Source organism: Camelina sativa, chromosome 1, assembly GCF_030686135.1.
Source record: "Camelina sativa cultivar CO46 ecotype springtype chromosome 1, ASM3068613v1".
In the NCBI taxonomy this organism is placed as follows: Eukaryota; Viridiplantae; Streptophyta; class Magnoliopsida; order Brassicales; family Brassicaceae; genus Camelina; species Camelina sativa.
The window spans coordinates 19,338-40,224 of NC_141880.1; the positions used below are offsets into that span (position 1 = coordinate 19,338).

General features: G+C 41.1%; 4 protein-coding genes across 18 annotated transcripts; 1 reads left to right on the forward strand and 3 right to left on the reverse strand.

Annotated features, from left to right (window-relative positions):
• Positions 1-89: 89 nt before the first annotated feature.
• LOC104773919 (potassium transporter 4) lies at positions 90-4,066 on the reverse strand. Of its 3 annotated transcripts, none has more exons than XM_087449706.1 (9): positions 3,543-4,066; positions 3,119-3,365; positions 2,754-2,999; positions 2,541-2,591; positions 2,164-2,424; positions 2,018-2,070; positions 1,775-1,889; positions 1,433-1,687; positions 90-1,345 (listed from the first exon to the last, which is right to left on the reverse strand). In XM_087449706.1, the coding sequence occupies exons 1-9, from the start codon at positions 3,591-3,593 to the stop codon at positions 234-236; spliced, it is 2,391 nt and encodes a 796-aa protein (XP_087305832.1). In that variant the 5' UTR covers positions 3,594-4,066; the 3' UTR covers positions 90-233. The 3 variants fall into 3 exon arrangements, with proteins under 3 accessions (XP_087305832.1, XP_087305837.1, XP_087305839.1); XM_087449711.1 differs by having other exon boundaries at positions 3,112-3,365; positions 3,543-4,013; XM_087449713.1 differs by having other exon boundaries at positions 2,008-2,070; positions 3,112-3,365; positions 3,543-3,980.
• A 6,838-nt stretch (positions 4,067-10,904) lies between these two features.
• On the forward strand, positions 10,905-12,594 carry LOC147949402 (glycerophosphodiester phosphodiesterase GDPD1, chloroplastic-like). Its single transcript, XM_087449780.1, has 3 exons — positions 10,905-11,252; positions 11,518-11,958; positions 12,063-12,594. Exons 1-3 carry the CDS (start codon positions 11,004-11,006, stop codon positions 12,462-12,464), a joined length of 1,092 nt encoding a protein of 363 aa, XP_087305906.1. The 5' UTR covers positions 10,905-11,003; the 3' UTR covers positions 12,465-12,594.
• LOC104774749 (phytyl ester synthase 2, chloroplastic-like) lies at positions 12,543-16,420 on the reverse strand. Of its 13 annotated transcripts, none has more exons than XM_087449750.1 (13): positions 15,870-16,420; positions 15,705-15,756; positions 15,557-15,612; positions 15,310-15,468; positions 15,039-15,143; positions 14,690-14,759; positions 14,474-14,595; positions 14,261-14,369; positions 14,004-14,134; positions 13,537-13,906; positions 13,231-13,344; positions 13,061-13,146; positions 12,543-12,973 (listed from the first exon to the last, which is right to left on the reverse strand). In XM_087449750.1, the coding sequence occupies exons 6-13, from the start codon at positions 14,744-14,746 to the stop codon at positions 12,679-12,681; spliced, it is 1,284 nt and encodes a 427-aa protein (XP_087305876.1). In that variant the 5' UTR covers positions 14,747-14,759; positions 15,039-15,143; positions 15,310-15,468; positions 15,557-15,612; positions 15,705-15,756; positions 15,870-16,420; the 3' UTR covers positions 12,543-12,678. The 13 variants fall into 13 exon arrangements, with proteins under 13 accessions (XP_087305876.1, XP_087305882.1, XP_087305871.1 ...); XM_087449756.1 differs by having other exon boundaries at positions 14,474-14,588; positions 14,686-14,759; positions 15,870-16,418; XM_087449745.1 differs by having other exon boundaries at positions 13,066-13,146; positions 14,690-14,796; positions 15,870-16,416.
• Positions 16,421-18,082: 1,662 nt separating this feature from the next.
• Positions 18,083-20,190, reverse strand: LOC147949403 (mitochondrial phosphate carrier protein 3, mitochondrial-like). The gene is made up of 6 exons (XM_087449787.1): positions 19,673-20,190; positions 19,088-19,449; positions 18,951-18,994; positions 18,621-18,835; positions 18,408-18,532; positions 18,083-18,325 (listed from the first exon to the last, which is right to left on the reverse strand). The coding sequence occupies exons 1-6, from the start codon at positions 19,976-19,978 to the stop codon at positions 18,259-18,261; spliced, it is 1,119 nt and encodes a 372-aa protein (XP_087305913.1). The 5' UTR covers positions 19,979-20,190; the 3' UTR covers positions 18,083-18,258.
• Positions 20,191-20,887: the final 697 nt, after the last annotated feature.

The window sequence follows — 20,887 nt, forward strand, 5'->3', positions numbered from 1 at the left end:
GATTTCATACCAAACAAAGAAGAATACTACTCAAATATAATACTACAAATTTTATCTTCAGCCTGGCTTGTTGTTTCGGGGACACTTGATAACATATGAATACACACCTGTTGCATTAATTTATCGCTGAACAGATTATATATAACCTCCCATGAGTTATGATTTATGATTTATGAATGCTACACAATACATACATACATTACATACGAGAGTTTTTTTTTTGTTGTATTGGCTTAAACATAGTAAATCATGCCAACTTCAATGAGGCTGATGTGAGGAACGTTGAGTGCTACAGCTGGTCCTCTGCAGTTCTTCCTCAAGAAAGAATAGCCAACATCAATCGTCATCTTCTTCAACCAGGACGATGATTTCCTCGATTTCACATATGAGTGACCCATTATATATGCTACACCCGCCTCTTTCGCTCGTATTAGATCCATTAGCTCTTCCCTCACAGAGGACTCCATCCCACCACCACTTGACGGCGTTAACCTGAACCTCACACGCCGCCTCCTCACTTGCCCTTGTGGATACTCATCCTCGTACACTGAGCGCAAACTCTGCAGGGTCATGGATTTACTACTGCTTTGTATGGTGGGCTCAGCAAAATCACTCTCCTCTGAAACCGCCGTCAGGATTGAGTTAGAGAGACTCTTCTGACTGCTTAAAACTGCCATTCTCCCATCATAGGATTGAGACTCAGAAGAAGCCAAGGAGGATTGTTGGAGGTCGCTTGCTTCCATCTGGATGAACTCCGCTATGCTCTGTACAAGCTGATTCTCAAAGTCCCCGTCTTCCCGTTGAATGTCATTGTACCCGTACCTCACTACGCACCTGTACATACGATAAGGCTTGGGGCAAACACGCCCAATGAGATAACGTTCCTCAGGGGACACATGAGGCACTGGAACTGATTTCACACAAACAAACACCACGACTTTATGGAATGCCGGGAGATTGGTGACAAAGTGAGAGAAAATTGCAGGAACCCCAGTTGCAAGTTCTGAGTATACGAGTCCTATTCCAGGCACACGTACAATACCAAGACTAGGTCCTAATCCCAGCAACCACTTCAACGAAACTTTGTTATGAAGATCAAAGCTGTATTTCCTGCGGGTCCCATAGTGCCACACATACATGGCAATCATGAGTATGAACGCAAGCACCAAAGGCACCCAACCACCCTGGGGAACTTTCATGAGCGCTGCTGAGAGGTACACACCTTCAATTATCCATACAGTTCCAAGAAACAAAGCCGCTAGAAAAATACTCTTCTCCCAAACCACAACTATGACAAGAGCCATGAAAAACGTCGTGACGAACATTACTATTATGCATGCGAGTCCTGTGGTGAGTATTAAGAGAAACACCATCAAACAATCAGATCCTGGAGAGGGAAAAAAAAAATAGTTTCCAATAATATAAAGTTTACCGTAGGCATTTCCAATCAAAGTTGTGTCTCGAAAGCCTATAGCTATTGCAAGAGTAAGGATCATTAGGATCCAGTTGATCTCCGGGATATAGATCTGTCCATATATATGTTTCGAAGTGTGGACTACTTTGATGCGTGGGAAGCACCCAAGGGCATGACATTGTTTGATTATTGAGAACGTAGCGGTTATCACAGCCTGACTGCCAACAATGGCTGCAAGCGTGGCAATGACAAAGACAGGCCAGAAAACAGTATCTGCATAATGGACCAGGATCATGCAAAATTGTCAATAATCACAAGAAAACAAGTGAATATTAAACACTGGTGTCAGAATGAACGAACCTGGGATTGAACCGTAAAAGCTGTTAGGAATAGACCCGAGGTTCTTTGACAAGAAAGCTGCTTGGCCCATGTATTGTACCACCAGGCAGGGGTACACGACAACAGCGAAAGCAAGCTGCACAAAACAAAAAGAAGAGAATGTAAAGAAACAAAGCTGCGAAACCAGCATGGACTTATACTTATGGATAACTAGCAAGGTTGACAGATAAAAATAACTGAACTAGACACGCAACCTCTGCTTACTCGGATTGAGAGCGAGGTGAAATGGCCAAGATTTGCAAACATAGCTTCAGTACCTGATAAGACAGTGATAATTACTTTAGCGAACCAGCTCACACGATTCAAAACAAACAATTTTACGGTCATGTCTTGATCCAGAACAGAACTACCTGTCACAGAAAGAAGAACCCCTCCAAGAGAAATCCATCCATCTTGACCAGTCACTCTGAAGAATTTGATGATATAAAGCGGGGAAATTGCATGTATTATCTTTGGATTCCAGTGTATGATGTTGTATAAACCGATGAAGAGTATTGAAATAAGCCAGATTATCACAATTGGTGCAAACATGAAGGCCACCCTGTGAGTACCACAGTGTTGTAAAGCAAACAGTCCAACCAATACGACAGAGGCGATCACCAGAAGTTCGCCTGCAGTGAATTAAGAGAAGACCCTTCAGATATCCCTCCAAAACAAAAGAAAGTCAACAAGATGTATTCAAACAACAAGATACAAGCACATGGTCCAAGTAACACGCATTAGATACCATCAGTCAATTTCTTCTCGGTAGCTTGCAAGCCTGACATGGACGACATAACTGAGAGGAAGCAGGAGTGAGTCAGTCAGATATTGACCAAACAAAAAACCATAGTGATGAATGAAAATAGAAGAATGCTCACGAAGAAGGTGGGTGATTTCAACTACAAGTAACAGCAGATGATAATGAGCAAGTCCAAGGAGGGAGAGAGGCATACTTTACCTGATATAGCTGGAGTCAGAACCCCGTCTCCTATGACTATAGCAGCTCCAAAAAGTACAAGGACCAGCAAAGCGGTCCTAAGGCTTTTGTGCTTTTCAAGAAATCTTCTAAAGCGGGATGAAGCTCCAGTACCCGTGGACGGACCAAACTTGTAAGCTGGGAGCTCTTCATCAGCAGCTTGCTGGTTAGGAAGTAAGCTAAGCTTTGCATGCCTACAAAGCAGCGAATAGAGAGCAAACGTTCCGCCTAGAGAGGGAAACAAAAAAAAGGGGGAAAAAGACTGTATCATGCGGAGGGTCTTAAAAATTGGGCAGAAGGAAAGATAAAAGTTGAACAGAAGAGGTTGCTCGTTTCCTACACTGCACCTTCTCCATTATCATCGGCACTCAGTAAAAGAAGAAGGTACTTGAGAAGAGGAATCAGGGTGAGGGTCCAGAAAATCAAAGAGAAAGCACCAAATACGGTTTCCTCGTTCTGATGCTTATGCAACTTTCCAATAAATGTGCTACGAAAGACATAAAGAGGAGATGTACTGAGGTCACCGTAGACTACACCAAAACTCTGGTAGGCCAAAATCAAGTTCCTCGAGCTCGAGAGATTAATCCACGACAGCTGAAGGAACAACAAAACAATTCAGTAAGTAAGTCGGAAAACGGAAAACAGAGCAACATAAGAAAGCTAAAGTTTTTTTTTTTTTTTTAATTTTAGATTAAGAAGACAAGAAGAAGAAGAAGAAGAAAGAGGTAGAAGAAATGAACAGTTTAAAGTGGGCATAATAAAGGAGCTAACTTGAGAAGGATTCCGACGGGGCGAGACTCCAGATTCGGCCGTCGGCAACATCGCGGGCAAAAGATCAAAATTGAGCGAATCAGGTTGGACTGGAGGAGCTCTTAAACGAAACCCATCATCTTATCTCTAGTGAAGTATTTGTCTCTCTCCTCCTATCATCAAATCTCCAACCTTAATTCTTTTTAGTTTAACTAATTAATACTCTCTCAACGCGGGAGGGAACCTTACGGTGTGCATCTCCTCCACTCACTCTAAGTCCTATCTCTATCTATCTATCTATCTATCTATCTATCTCAGGCTCCAATTAGTAGCAATTTTCCTCGAGAAGTGAAACTCTCACACACACACACAGTCTGTTTGACTAGCAATAATCAGCTCCAATAACCAATTAATTTTCCTCGAAAAAGTGAAACTCACGCACTCACGCACAGGCTGCACAGTCTGACTGGGGAAATCAACAACAGAACAGTCACGTTTTTCCGGCCTCGGGTTGGCCCCACCTAAATAAAACTAGTCAGGCCCATGATGATTGGAGGAAGTTTGATGTCTTTTAACAGTTCGAATCATGGGTTCTCGAAGAAGCCCATCATACACGTCTTGTTACTAATTAATCAACACATTATATCTTATCTTACAAGTATAATAAGGCCCATTTATTCAAAATAGAAAGAATAATTATTGAAATTTGTCATTGAAGGTTGTAAATTTCTTGTTATTCTTATTGATAAATCAAATGAGGTTATATATATATAGTAAAGGCAAAACCTAAAACCTAAACCGACTAAGTATAAAGGAGATGGCCAACGGACCTTATTGCCTTGGACGTACAGGGGTCCTGTACGGGCCGTGTATGGGCCGGTTATGGAAGATCCACTCCAAGTGTTTTACAATACTCTCCCTTGGATGATATAACCGTGCCGATGCTAAGGGATCGATGCAATACGCTTGGGGTGCTGCTTCATTAAAACCTTACCAGGAAAACCCAATGGGACAAAACCATGGTGAAGGAAAAAGAGTACAGCACGCATTGCTCCCCCTGTTCTAAGCATCCCTAAAGTCCTTAAGCCTCCGCATTCCAATCTGGTGTATGAGCTTCTTGAATGTAGTTGTCGGTAATGCCTTAGTGAAGAGATCGGCTGAGTTATCGCATGATTGAACTTGCACCACTTGAACTTCTCCGGCCTTTTGTAGTTCATGTGTGAAGAAGAACTTAGGTAGGATGTGCTTCGTCCGATCTCCATTGATGTATCCTTCCTTGAGTTGTGCGATGCAGGCCGTATTGTCTTCGTATATGATTGTTGCTTCCTTGTCGTCGATCATGCCACAATCTGTCATGATATGTTGAGTCATTGACCTCAACCAAACACACTCACGTCCGGTTTCATGAATTGCTAGGATCTCCGCATGGTTAGCCGAAGTGGCCACAATGCTTTGCTTCATAGAACGCCATGAGATCGCCATACCACCGTGAGTAAAAACATAACCGGTCTGGGACCTTGAATTGTGCGGATCCGATAAGTAACCTGCATCAGCAAAACCAACTAAACATTCCTTGTTATAGTTAGTATAAAATAAACCAAAGTTTGTCGTCCCTTGTAGGTAAGGCAGAACATGCTTAACACCATTCCAGTGCCTTTTAGTCGGACAAGAACTAAATCTTGCTAGGAGGTTCACGGCAAAACATATGTCCGGTCTAGTGTGGCTAGCCAAGAACATTAACGCTCCTATAGCACTGAGGTAAGGCACTTCAGGACCGAGAACTTCCTCATCGGTCTTCTTTGGACCAAATGGATCTTTATCCAAATCAAGACTCCTCACAACCATTGGGCTGGTCAATGGGTGAGCTTGGTCCATATTAAATCTCTTGAGTACTTTTTCTGTATATGCCATTTGACGCACAAGGATTCCATTATTAATGTACTCAAGTTGCAATCTCAAACAGAACTTAGTCTTACCTAGGTCTTTCATTTCAAATTTTTTCTTGAGATATTCTATTGTTTGGGCAATTTCACCAGAGGTTCCAAGGATGTTTAAATCATCCACATACACTGCTATTATTACAAACCCTTTGTTTGCAAACTTCTTTATAAAAATACATGGACTGATAGGGTCATTTTTATAGCTCTCTTTGGCTAGGTACTCACTTAGTCTATTGTACCACATTCGACCACTTTGTTTCAGTCCATAAAGGGATTTGTTCAGCCTTATGCAGTACTGTTCTCGAGAACCACTCTTATCTTTAAGCTCAAAACCCTCTGGTAATCTCATATAAATTTCATTATCCAGTGGACCATATAAGTATGCGTTACAACATCCATTAACCGCAAATCCAGTTTTTCTCTTATAGCCAGACTTATTACATATCTAAAAGTCGTTGCATCCATCACAGGGGAGTATGTCTCCACATAATCTATTCCTGGTCTTTGAGAGAATCCTTGTGCTACAAGCCGTGCCTTATATCTCACGATTTCATTACTCTCATTTCTCTTCCTTACAAAGACACACTTATGTCCTACTGGTTTTATATTGAATGGTGTCCTTAAAGTAGGACCAAACACATTCCTCTTCTTCAAAGAGGTTAACTCCACGTCAATGGTTTCTTTCCACTTTAGCCATTCTTTACTTTGAGTGCACTCTAATATAGACGTGGGTTCATGATCCTCATTTATCTCAAGTGCTACCTTATATGCAAATACTTCATCAATGTCGACATTCTTATGGTTCCATTGTATTCCAAACATGATATAATTGATTGACGTCTCATTATTATCAACACCTTCAGGACCTTGAGGTTCAGCGTCCCAAACCTCATTTGGTACCTTAGGATTTGCCGTGGCTATGTCTATCATTTCCTTAACCTCGGTTTGATTTGCACCTTTCTTAAATTTCTGAGGGTTCTTATCTTTGGAACCTAATGGTCTACCTCGTTTTAAACGTGGCTTAGACTCTTTAGCAACTTGATTGTGTTCCTTCTGAACATCAATACGTATTGGTGCATTACAAGCTGGTATGTACGATTTTGTTACTCTCTTTGGGTCAGCAAAGGAATCTGGCAATTTATTAGCTAGCTTTTGTAAATGAATAATCTTTTGAACCTCTGCATCACATGCTAGAGTTCGAGGATCTTGCCAATTTAAGGATGTTTGATTCCATGTTAATTGTTTAACCAGCTTGCTTGTTTCTCCACCCAACATAGGAAATTCGGATTCTGTAAATTGACAGTCCGAGTATCTAGCCTTAAACAAATCTCCTGTAGTTGGCTCAAGATACTTAATAATGGAGGGAGACTCATATACAACATATATTCCCATCCTCCTTTGAGGTCCCATCTTAGTTCTCTGTGGTGGATCAATCGGTACATAAACGGCACACCCGAATATTTTGAGATGGGATATGTCTGGCTCATGACCCGTTAATAGTTGGGATGGTGAATACTTATGTTCACTAGATGGCCTGATGCATACAAGCTCTGCTGCATGTAATACTGCGTGTCCCCAAGTCGACACAGGAAGCTTCGACCTCATTAGCAATGGCCGAGCAATCAATTGAATACATTTAATGAAGGATTCAGCTAATCCATTCTGTGTATGGACATGTGCCACAGGATGTTCCACACTCACCCCCATGGACATACAATATTCATTAAACGTTTGGGATGTAAATTCACCAGCATTGTCTAGACGTATAGTCTTAAGTGGAAAATCTGGAAAGTGTGCTCTTAGTCTTATAACTTGAGCCAACAGCCTAGTAAATGCTAGGTTCCTTGTGGATAGCAAACAAATATGCGACCATCTAGTCGATGCATCAATAAGGACCATAAAGTACCTAAACGTCCCACAAGGTGGGTGTATAGGTCCACATATGTCCCCTTGTATTCTTTCCAGAAAATACAAAGTTTCTTTATGTACTTTTGCTGGTGATGGCCTTATAATAAGTTTCCCTTGTGCACATGCTACACACGTGAGATTCTTAGGGATAACTTTTCTCTCTTTAAGAGTGTGCCCATTTGAATTCAGAATACTCTTACGCATCATGTTAGAACCCGGATGGCCAAGCCGGTCATGCCATAGAGTGAACTGTTCATTGAACATTTTATTCTTTGCCATGTTAGATTTTATCATGTTAATCTTAGCATGGTAAAGACCAGTGGCTAGTGCAGGTATAGTCTCTAGGACTTTATTATGTCCTTGTACGATTGCTGTAATGTATAGAAATTCTTTATCTCCTTCACCCTTTGTTTCAACATGATAACCATTTAATCGAATGTCCTTAAAGCTCAATAAGCTTTTCTTAGAGCTGGGTGAATACAAGACATCACTTAGTTCAAGATGTGTGTCATTAGGTAATAATATATGAGCCTGGCCGTAGCCCTCTATAAGGCTTGCTATACCCGCAATTGTATAAACATTGGCATTTTTCATTATGAGATTAATAAAGTATCTCTTATCCTTCAAGATTGTGTGGCTGGATCCACTATCCACTACAAGTTCACTTTTGTCCTCAGCCATTTCTATAGTGACAATAATTTTGTTTTTAAACTTTAATAAAACAAGTATGAAATAACGTTGAATTTAAACCAAAATAATTATCCAACAAAATAATCCAATCGAATGCAAAAACATAAAGCATAGAAATTTAAACCAAAACAACATTTTGAGTTCACATATCCTCTCTTAAACAATATGAGGTCTCATGATCAAATAGATCATCCTTCTCATGGTCAAAATCATCTTCACCATCGAGATGAACCAGGTTAGCCTCTGGATTTTTCTTCAAGCTCTCTTGATAGAGATCAACAAAATGCTTAGGATTTCTGCAAGTCTTAATCCAATGGTTCTCCAAACCACATCTATGGCAAGTGGACTTGGTCTTTGGTTGTGGCTTGAATGCCCCACGGCCTCTACCCCGACCACGGCCGAAACCGGATCGGTTACCACGGCCTTGACCACCGAACTTATGTCCTTGGTAAGTGCCACGACCAAAACCACCACGGCCACTCTTGTCCATATGGACATAGTTAGACTCCTTGGTCTCCTTTGGCTCTTTAGGCTCTTGAGGATTTTTCTTTGCTAAGTCAACCTTGTGAGCTTCTTGTAATGGGGTTGTACTAGGAGGTCTCAATGCACTATTCATCATTAATAGCTCATTGTTCTGCTCAGCTAGCAGTATGTTGTTAGTGTGAAAAGTAGAGAATGTCTTCTCTAGCAGTTCCTTCTCGGTCACCTCAGTACCACACAACCTAAGGATTGAAACAATCTTAAAAAGCTCTGAGTTATACTCATCCACGGATTTGTAGTCCTGGATCCTTAGGTTTTTCCAATCAAATTGAGCCTTTGGTAGGAGCACCGTCTTTTGGTGTCCATATCTGCTTTTCAGCTCTGTCCAAAGGTCAAGTGGATCCTCTATGGTGAGGTACTGATTCTTGAGACTCTCAGCAAGGTGATGGCGCATATGCATAATGGCCTTGTACTTTTGCTTATCAGATGGTTCATAACCTTCCTCAATGCACTCAAATAAATCATTTGACTTCAGCATGATCTTAGTGTCCAATGCCCATTGCAGGTAATTGTCTCCAGAGGCATTCAAGGCAACATAGTCAAGATTGTTAAGCCTTGCCATCTGCATAATACAGAAATAGATAACCGTTTATTAACATGCGGTATTATGAGACCGATCCATGCAATCACTTAATAGGACATGCGGTAATGAGACCGAACCATGCCAAATACATAGGGTCATGCGGTAATGAGACCTATCCATGCCCAACACTTATACTCAAATTTCGTGGTTTAATCATGCATGCAAGACAACAAATATAGATAGATACTAGCATGCAACAATTTCCTTTTTTTTAAATAGTTTTGGGTTTTAGAAATTTTCCTTTTACTAGATTGAATTTCCTTTTTCTTAAGGTTGGATAATAACAAAGTTTTAGGAAATAATTCTTAAACATTTAAGATAATGATTATAATAATTTTAGAAGTTATCTAATTTATTTTATGCAAACACATAAAATTTCCGATTTTAATTTCTTAGTTTTAGGGTTTGAATTTCTCAAACACCTAAATCAGATTTAATCCTTAGAACAATTAGATTAAATTTTCTTCTATGAATTTCGAATTTAATAGTTTAGTTCTAGGGTTCTTATGAAACAAACAATCAATTCAAACAACCCTCTTTTTTTTTTTTTTTTTTTAATCTTAAGCAATTCGGATTTTAGGTTTTAGTTCTAAGGTTCTTATGCAACAAGCAATCAATCAACACAATCGGATTTTAGTTATATCATAAACAGTTTAATTGCAACCAATCTAAACAACCTATAACAACCGATTTTAAAGTTTTAAAGTTATAGGGTTTTAAGATTTCAAAGCATAAGAACTTGTTTGTTGATTGTTTACTTGTAGTTTTAAGGTTCTAATAATTTAATAGATCAAGTTCGATTTATATGGTTTTGAGAGGGTTTGATCTTATTTACCTTCCACTGTTTTGGAGGTTGACTGGATATGAACCGTGAGCTAAAGACCTCGGTTTTACTTCTCTTGATCACGAACCTCGGACAAGGTAGGAGGAAGAAACCGATCGAACTTGAGCTGCTACTTCGAACAGGAACCGATCGCCGAACAGAACTCACCCCGGACAAGAACAGACCACGAACTCGGGTGTATCACGAACAAGGGAAGAGGCGGTGGTTTTTAGGGTTTTAGGGTAAGATTTTTCTCAGCTGGCTTTAAAGATTCGTGCTGATAATGTGTTATGAAACTAGAGAATTGAAGGTTGTAAATCTCTTGTTATTTTTATTGATAAATCGAATGAGATTACATATATATAGTAAAAGCAAAGCCCAAAACCTAAACCGACTAAGTATAAAGGAGATGGCCAACGGGCCTTATTGCCTTGGACGTACATGAATCTTGTACAGATCGTGTATGGGCCGGTTATGGAAGATTAACTCCAAGTGTTTTACAACAAAATTATTATTGTTGAAAAAAAGAGATAAAAGAGATACAAGATCTAGAAAGAAGAAAATAAACTTGAATAATAATATGCTTTGGAATATTTGGAAATAAAAGAAAAATAAAATAAAGTTATGTATATATATTATACTCCATAAAAAAAAAGATTAGAGAAGGTGTGTGAATCAATCAACATTGATGGCTGACTTTAATTCCATTTCCATTTGAGAAAGAGAGAAGGCCCACCAAGAGCCCAAGAGGGAGGGAGCCGAAGAGAGGAGGGAAGGAAGGAATATCCAAAACGGATAAATTTTGACTGTTATTACCGAATGATGATGACGTGGCGATCCAAAGAATATTCCAAGCAAGGATCCCAATCTTCTTCTTCTTTCTTCTTTTTAAGCAAAGCCCCCAAAGCAATCTCTGAACCCCCATCCCTCCCTCTCCTCAAATCATCAATCCATTTTTTTTTTTTTAAAGAAGAAATATTATTATAAAAATAATAATAATGTCTCTAAAAGCCATTCATGTGTCGGAAGTGCCGAGCCTCGACAACTTCCCTGAGAACCCGTCTCTTCTCTGCTCCTCTCGCAAAGCGAATAACAACAACAAGTTTCTGGTGGTGGGACATAGAGGGCACGGCATGAACATGTCGCAGTCGCCTGATCTAAGGTTCTCTGCTCTTAAGGAGAACTCCATCCTCTCCTTCAATGCCGCTTCTAAACTCCCTCTCGACTTTATCGAATTCGATGTTCAGGTAATAATATTATTTGTTTCTTTTTCAATCCTCTTCGGTTCGCCGCATTTGAATTTCGATCGGCTCTTTTTTTTTTTTTTTTTTTTCTTCTAATTTGGTGCATCCACGTGACCGCCGGCTGTACCACGTGGGGGTTCCATCCGTTGACATTTTGTCTTGGAATTTGTTTTTATTAATGTAATAAAATACTGTAGCCTGTAGGAGTAAAAAAAAGATTTAAAGATCTGATCTCTTCTGTTTTTTTTTTTAATTATTGAACGCGCAGGTCACCAGAGATGGCTGCCCAGTCATTTTCCACGACGACTTCATCTTCTCCGAGGAACAGGGAGTGGTGTACGAGAAGAGGGTCACGGAGGTTTCCTTGTCGGAGTTCATGTCCTACGGGCCACAGAGGGAACCAGAGAAGACAGGAAAGCCATTGCTGAGAAAGTCTAAGGAAGGGAAGATCCTCAAGTGGACCGTCCACGGAGACGACTCTCTCTGTACTCTCCAGGAGGCTTTTGAGAAAGTTGTGAAGCCCAATCTTGGTTTCAACATCGAGCTCAAGCTTGACGACAACCTCTTCTATTCCTCCGATCATCTCTCCCGTCTTCTCCTCCCAATCTTGCAGGTGGTGTCTGATTTTGCAAAGGACAGACCCATCATCTTCTCCAGCTTCCATCCTGATGCCGCCCTTCTTGTCAGGAAGTTGCAGACCACCTACCCCGTAAGTTTATGATTCCCACACTGACACTGCTCTTTCCCCTTTATTTAATCCATCAACTTAATTAATTGTCATCCAAATTCTAAAACCAAAACATATATATACAGGTATTCTTCTTGACAAACGGTGGAACTGAGATGTACTACGACGCCAGAAGGAATTCGCTGGAGGAAGCAATCAAAGTATGTTTAGAAGGAGGCCTTCAAGGTATTGTCTCGGAGGTCAAGGGAGTTTTCCGCAACCCCGCCGCCGTCTACAAGATCAAAGAATCCAAGCTCTCTCTCATGACCTACGGAAAGCTCAACAATGTGGCTGAGGCTGTGTACATGCAGCATTTGATGGGTATAGAGGGAGTGATAGTAGACCACGTGGAGGAGATAACAGAGGCCGTGAGTGAGATGATGCAGCCATCCAGCAGAGATGTTGATGATACTAAGCCAAAGCCTAACTTCTCTGAGAGAGAGCTCTCCTTTCTTCTCAAGCTCATTCCTGAGTTGATACAGCACTAACACTTCCTCCTTTAGTTTAGAATCTCTAGTTTCCCAAAATGTTATGGTGATCGTGTAGGGAGAATTTTACAATGTGGGTGCTGCAATCATTATTCATACGATAAAAAAAAAAGTCCCAAATTTTATGGAATATAACTATTTGCAAACGGCTTATGAGGTATAAGCACCATTACTGAAATGCCCCTTTGATGAATTTAATTGTGTAAATGTATATTCAAAAGGGGAAAGTGGGGACTTGTGAGAGGAGGCCGTGCTGCAGGTGATATTGGAGACGGGGTAAGAGAGGTCTGTAAGGATCCTCCTCCCTTCTCTGCTTCACAAACTTTATGCATCTCTCAACCTCTTTTTTCACCTCTGCGTACACCTCCTTTGCCTTGTCTCTGTCTCTCAACTCTTCAGCTCCCGTCTCTATCTCCTTCCCAAAGTAGTAATAGTATCTCCCTGGCCACTTTGGTATCACTCCTGGCATGTGGAAGTCTTGGTTCCCCTCTTCTCCTTCCACGCTTCCCCTTCCAAACGCCAACCATGTCAAATGTAACTCACCATCATCCATTTCTACAATTAATATTCTCTCTACTAAATTTCATTCACATTACCTCACCTCCGGGCCTTCCGCTGACACTCTTTTTAGCACTTCTTTCACCATCGGAACCTTTACCTGGTCATTGTAATCTACAACCACCTGCATATTCGTTTACACACAGTTATACCAACTAAGCTACACGTGGCTTGGATGCAAAGTGTACTACATATTTTGGAAACTCACTTTTAAAAAATCATCTTCCCCAACTCCACAAAAGGGTACTATTTTGGCTCCAAATTTGGCTGCTGCTCTCACAAACTCTGCTTTCTCTGGCCACATCAACTTGTATTCTTCTCCCTGTTATTGAGAAAATCGTGATGAGTTGTTTTCACTACCACAGGTAACACTGATAGCAGCAATAGAACTCAAGTGTGACATCCAATCCTGATATATATATATATATATAACAACCATATTCACGTATCCAAAGGATCTGCTGCCATTTATGAGACCTTACTCCGGATAACCAACTAGTATATAACTACTAACCTTACGATGTAGAGCTTCGCGGATTCCTCCTGGAAACAACAGAATATGGGATCTAGCAGACAAGAGATTATGGAGGTGAGTGCCCGAGATGGGGACTGCCCCCATCATCCTGAGTGTATCATAAACAGACACATCAGGTAATAATCCATCTCTCAGTCTCGTAAACATCATGGGATGCACGAGAGGCCGCAAATTGATGTTCTTCTCATGAACAAATTGACCTGGGAGTGAAATTTTGTCACTCGCCAGTAGCATGTGATTGCCTACCAACAGTACAGGTCCTTCCGATGGTATTCCCGCGAGCCCCCTCACCAATTTCCCATCTTCTGTAGTCGACAGAAATACAGGGCCCATAATCACCTCAAGGAGCCTATTTTGTCACAAAAAATATCAAAAACTGTTTTTTTTTTTTTTCACCAAAACCATACCAAGCCATTTTGGGACATAATGTGTATGTGTAGTTTTACCTGTTCACCCCATAACATTTGTTAAATTCTGAGATGGTTGGTGGGATGTAGTCGGAGATGTAATCCTGACGAGACCCACGCCGGTAAAAAGAAGTGGCCTTTATGATACTGACCAGATCAATGCCGTCCTCCTGTCATATACGAAAGCAAAAGGAGATGTAACTAATATGGAAGCATATCAGATTACATCTTTGAATGAGATGAAATTTAGTGTTTGGCAGTTGTATTCCTATACAAGACGCAGAGTGGATATATACCAGAAAAAGGCAATGGCCGTTGTCTTTGAATGAGCGGACTTCACATTTAGGCAGTTTCTTTCGAAGTCGTTTACCTTCGAATTTACTGGGAAGTATTTGGTCATTTCCGCTGTAATTGATAAACAAGTTAGATTAACCTAGTTGCTAACTACTCCCCTGAAATTTTCAATAATTATTAGAAGAACCTGTACTGTGATGATCGATAACACGGACCTGGAGAGAATTAGAGTCTGAGCTTGTACTAGATGAAGATGTGCATTGGCAAACATGGAAGCGGCATCAAGCAACTTGAGCTTCCACACAAGTGTTTCTCTCCGAAATGTATCAGCTAGAATCTGCATAGTCAGATTCTTAACCATACGTATTTGACAACTAGGACTGGAAAAGTAACGATGACCCAAGCATACAGTAAATGAGCTTGTCACCTACAGAAGTTAATGTCGATGTTATCACCAAATCTTGAAAAATGTTTGCAGCTGTTTCCATCTCCGGAAGTCCCCTGACCCAGTGAGCAATCATCCTTTTTAAAGGGCCACCTTAAAATTCCAATAGAGCTTTGTTTTTATGCAGCTATGAAATTAAAAACCATGTCTTACTTATATCACCGAAAATCACATGTGAATGCATAAAAGAATACACTTGAACTGGAGTTTGTTTCCGAAGATGCATGCTTTTTACCAACGTATGGCGTGATTTTTAAAATTAACGTATGGAGTTTGTTTCCGAAGAATACACTTGAACTGGAGTTTGTTCCAAAATGGTGTGAAACATAGCTAACCTGGAATCAAGCTCAACACGGAAAGAAAGGCAAGATCAAGTTGGTGTGGCAAGACATTAATCAGGGGAGCAAGATGTTGCAGCGAAGAATTTCCAAATGATGTAGCTGCAAATGCAACAATAAATACTGTTTAAGATTAATCCAGACGACGACGTGGTGAGACCTGTGTTGAAGCCTTCAAGGTATTAGGAATTGCAAAGGCCATTCATTTCTTTTCCTATTAATAATGAGCACGTACTTAATATATGTATAAAAGAAAGATCAACGTCACCTGGGTTTGAAAGAATCAAGATAAGATCAATTTCAGGGTTACAGGCTGCAACAGCGAGTGCAATGCAAGCGCCGAGAGATTCTCCAACAAGATAAATAGGTTTACCGGGTGATCGCTGAAACTCAGATTTGACAGTTCTTTCAACCATGGCGACCAGATCTAATAAAGCAATCAACATGTGTTAGCAAAATTGTCTGGCCAAAACAAAACAGTTGTTGACAAAAGGCAAAAGCAATGGAGGAAATACCTGTGAATGCAGTACGATTGGTGGCAGGTATGTGCAAGCACCAGATATCAAACATCCTTGAGAAGACATATATATAGCTCTCATCAACCACCGGAATATTAGAAAGAAAAACAAAAGAAAGGATAGAAACGGAGGCGGGGGCACTCACTGTCCAAGTTTCTGGTGCTGCCTTACTAGCCCGAGTCCACTTCCGTCGATACCTACGCTTAGTCATAGTGATTCTGAATTAATTGCCCCTTTTGAGATAGAAAGAAACTAAACTAGTATTGGGGGGGGGGGGGGGGGGGGGGAAAAGAAGAAGAAGAAGACTAACCAGGTAGGAATAGAAGCAGGGGGGCGCCGTCACATCGAGCCTCGCTCTTGGTCTTGCTGTCGAGGGGAGAGAACCAGCGAGACGGGCTGTTGTCATCTTCCGGTCTGATGAAATCCTTAGCCACCTCGAGGTAGTCCCAGAAGCTCTTAGCGAATGGCTGCTCCAGTCCCCCACTCCACTGATGCTGATCGGAGCTAAAAGCAGTGACAGAAGCGGAGAATCGGCGTGTCGAGGGGAGGGTTACCCCAAGGGACTGCTTGTGCTTGCATACGCCGCCGACGGCAGAGAGCAGGTGGAATCCGGTGGCCATGGCCATGGAGAAGAAGAAGCTAGTAGGTGTGGAGGTGGTGGTGCGTCCATGAAGACGAATTTAAACCAAGATTTTCTTTTTTTTTCTTCCGGAGTTTCTTTTTGTTTTCCTTTTCCAGCCGAAACGAAGATCCCATGACTTAACGGTCTCTCTCTCTCCATCTCTCCCTTACAGTCACAGTTGTCGTGCTTTTTTCATTTTTAACGAGGTGAATGTGTGACGTTTAGAGCATCTCTCTCACACAGCAAGCAGTTGTTATCTTTTATATCGGATAAACGGTTAGGTTATAGATTAAGGCCCAGAAAATAGTTTGTTTGACCTTTAATGGGCTGGACGGGCAGACAGTAGCTGGGCTGGGATAAAGAGTACATACTGAATCTTGTACACATTCCAAGTTGTCAGTGGAAACGCTTCAACATCATGGGAAAGACTTGATGCGTGTATTCTGTCTCACTCTTCTTTCCAATTGGAGGCCAAGGTTAAGGGATTTGTCTACGGTGCCACCTGCTCTTGCTACTTTCCGCATCCCCGCCGAGTCTGCTCTACAGGTTTTACATTCATAATAACCTGCCTAATGTTACTTACCTCTGTAACTTCAATTCATTTTTCTAATAACCGTTCCTTCGGTTAACACTGACCTCTTGTTATTTCTGTTGCTTGTAGGAAGCCCTACTCAACTCCATTACTACCACTAGATATCTTTGCGGAAAAGCCTCCAACTCATCTTCTTGGCTTGGTCATAGTTGCTTCCAAACAAATGTTCTCTTAAGCATGTCCTTCATCTCATTCTTCGTTATTAAATACCCATTGTTCTCTTGTCTTGTCTCGTCCTGTCCTGCGGATGTGGATCTCGCTGCTGCCCAAAAAAAATCTCTAGGCCAAGGTAACCTGATCTCTAATTCGCCTTGTATTAGAAAAAACACATCACATGTCAATGCTCTCAGACTTACCTATAAACTCTACTCTACCTTGTGTTGTTAATGTCACAGAGGTTGGTGGCGAAATACGGATTGCTCATTTCGGTGATCTCGTTTGTTGTTCTGTTCATTCACCTGTAGCTACACCGTCAAAGTCCAACGCTTCCACCAAGAAGAAGAGGTAAGCAAGCCTGAGGGCAGAGCCGTGGCTACGTGTAAACAAAAAAGCATTCGCTTCCTCCGGCCCGTTTTTTTGAAAAAAAATAAAGGCCTTAATTTTACCAAATAAGCCCAATAGTTAGACCCAATAAAAATGATTTTATGTGGTAAAAGGAAGAAGAGAGCAACGATGGTGATAGAAAACTCGAGAAAGAGATCCATTGTTCTCACTTCTCCGATCACGATCAGTCGATCACCACTAAAACATTAACATATAATTTAACTTATGCTTCTTTTTGTTTTCTTCCTTCTTGGTTTGGCTGCCATCAACAACCAGACAAGTATGTTTTTTATAATATTATAGTTTTCTTTTTCATAAATTATATAGAGATTTTAAAAAAAAATTTAAGGCCTTTTTCTTCCTAGGCATGGTTCTGCCTGAGGGTTATAAACCCGACAGAAAGATGAATTGTTGGGCAGAGTTGTGCCTGAGGGTTATAAACCCGACAGAAAGATGAATTGTTGGGCAGAGTTGTACTTGGCAGTAAATACACAGTTTCAGTGTTCAGCTAATCAGATACTTTAGTGTTTGTAAAGCACAGAGGGACTGTTATAAAGTTCTTCAGTTTTGCACTTCTGTGAATTGTTTTTACTTTTTAGAAACAAAATCCATTCGTGGGTCTCTCTATTTGCTCCACTCTTTTCTGCCTGCTTATGATTTAGAATGAGTTTCTCTGATTTTAAAAAAGTTATAACCTTTTTTTATTAGGTCGATATATTTTATCAAATTTGAAACGTTGAATCGTGGTTTTTACGAACTCTTATCATTTGCAAAGATAGCATATTTTTTTATCTTACTACTTGTAGGAAAAGAACTGAGCTACATCGAAGATTCAAATCTCAGGCTGAGTTACTCGAATCTTTTCATCATTGTCCGCTTTTGTTTAAAGAAAAAAATGTTACCCTTAGAGACCCGTTGTTCTTCGTCAATTGTTTAGGGGCTTTAGGCCTTTGCTTGAGCAGGAGTGATGGCAGCCGCTGGAGCAACACCACCACCACCAGTGGTTGGACTGAAATAAAAGAGAGTTTCATTTGTTATTTGAGAACGAGGGGAACCTCCGAACCAAAATAGCTGCAAAGGAAGAGACTTACAGGCCGACAAAGACTTTGAAAGCATCGTAGATGCCCCACTGAGCTCCCGTCAATGTTCCTATCATCACAATTCGTAGAGGTAGCCCTCTTGTAAATAGACCCAACAGCCCTATCTTCTTGACCGCCTGTTGAAAGGATATGATAGTGTTGGACAATACGTAATATCACAAGTTGCATCGCATTACAGTTTAAAACCGAAACAGAGAGACTTACATCTCCAACGGTTGCTCCTCTGGCGTTGTTGAGGAAGGACACTAAATTATCAGCAGGATGAGAGACTATAGCACAGAACACGCCAGCAACGTAACCTCCTGCGAAACTCACCCCAAGTTGTAGACCCTTGCTGCACTGGTCCTTTGGCCTCGGAATTGCATACTTGTAGATCATCTCCACAATGGTCTCAAAAGAAGCAAACTTCATCATTGTGTCTGTAACAAAGGTAGATTCTGTATCAGCACAATTTTGCAACTAAAAAAGCCACTGAAGCATTCATGAGCCTAAATCATACTATGCGATAGTTGCAAAGCTGAGGCCACAACTTACAAGGAATCTGACGTCCCCAGAGGGGACCAATTCCCTTGTACAAACTGCAAGAAAAAAAAAGAAAAGAAGGAATCAGGCACAAAGACTTGTTTTAAGACGAGTGGAGTGAGCAAGTATATGGGAAGTAATGAACTTACCCTCCGACACCTTCAGACTTGATAAACTTGGGAAATCCATCAGACATTCCCCTGGCAAATCCAGGCTGTGTCTGAACACGGACCTTGACAGCCTCAAATGGGCAGAGGGCAATATCTGCAATAATCTCAGCGGAAGCAGAACCAGCAAGATAGATGAGGGTTTTGTACTTGGCGGTGTACTCAGGACCAGCAAGATCAGAGTAGTACTTCTTGAAGAACTCGTAGAAACCAAACTTGCAGGCACCCTGAGCACTGTAACCGAGCAAAGTAGGGACCCAGCCACGGAAGAATCCCCTGGCTCCTTGTTCTTTAAGCAAAACTCCAAAGCCGGAGGAAATGCTCTTGTATTTTGCAGGATCAATCTGAAGGGCACAGAATTATGAGTTTGCTTTGAGCAAGGTGATTGATAATGACAAGGTAGATTCAAAAGTAAGGCATATCTATTTTGATTAACATGTATTAGGATGACAAGGGAAATGAGAGTCTTAACAGAACAAGGATGTATCTAACAACAACAAGACTAGGCTAGAGATAGTTGGGGAAACAAAAACAAAAAAAAAAAAAAAAAAAACAGGTGTGAGGTACCTGCATATTGCACTTGACAAGATCGAGAGGAGTAACGGCCATGTGAGTGAGACCACAGCTGAGGATGCCACCAAAGGTACAGGCGGCGTAGAAGGCAGGGGAGTACATCTCAATCCCCATCCCCTTGGCGGGCTCAGTGGGAGACGCGATAAGGAAATTATTGTGAGAGAGCACCGTCGGCGGGGAGGAAGAAGAAGGAGATTTTGGGTTGGAGTTGAGCATCTGGTCGAGAAGAAGAGACCTGGGGGAGAAAGAGGAGGACGAGTAGAGGAAGCTGGGAATCAAGGAATGCTTTGGAGACTCCATAGCCGGTGGTGAAAGGAGGAGAGAGTGAGAGAGACACTAGTAACTGCTACTTCTTCAGTCAGTACTTGTTCTTCTTCGGCCTCCCTTGACAACTTGTTGAAAGAAGAAGTATGAAACCCTCGGCCTCGGCCTCGCAAATCGCAATTCGCAAATAGTGGGACTGTGGGAGTGTGAGTGAGTGCGTGTTGTGTGGTTTAAAAGAAGGCATATTCTCTTGACTATTCTCCAGAATGCCACATGACCTCAAGGCCCATGGGCTTAAAGCCACATGAATTCATCAATGTCAATACAATGGGGCCCGTTAAGAGAACAGTTTCAACAAACAGTGTGCCTTGTCTCTCTCTCTCTCAATTCATATTAGTTCATACTTCATACAATGACAAGATACAACCAACACTGTGTCTTGCTCTTGCTGTTCCCGCGCTGCCTCGCAGTTTCATATCTACTAGTAGTCTAGTACTGTATACTGTATTGTTAACCACTACCTGATTATTATAATTATTATAAATAAACAGACAAAAATGACTCCTTTTTTCCTTTCTTTTTTCTGTATAAAGAAAGATATTTGGTAAAACAAATTTGGACCATTACGTACGTGATCGATAAAGAAAGAGATTAGCATGGCTCCTTTTTTCCTTCACTCAACTTTACCATCAATTTTTATTAATCTCATCGCACATTGGACGTTCACTAGCTAGCTCTACTTGTGTGTTTCTGATATCGACGGCTTACTATTCCTCTAGTTAAATTAATTTCATAAGCATCCAATATTACTCGACTAAATGTGAAAATTGTTGACGATACATCTGATGACACCTGTTATCCTGTTGCTAAACCAAACATATTCATAAGTAGGTGGCCACGTTTTTTCGATTTACCATTACTAAGTTCTAACACCCCCTCAACCTC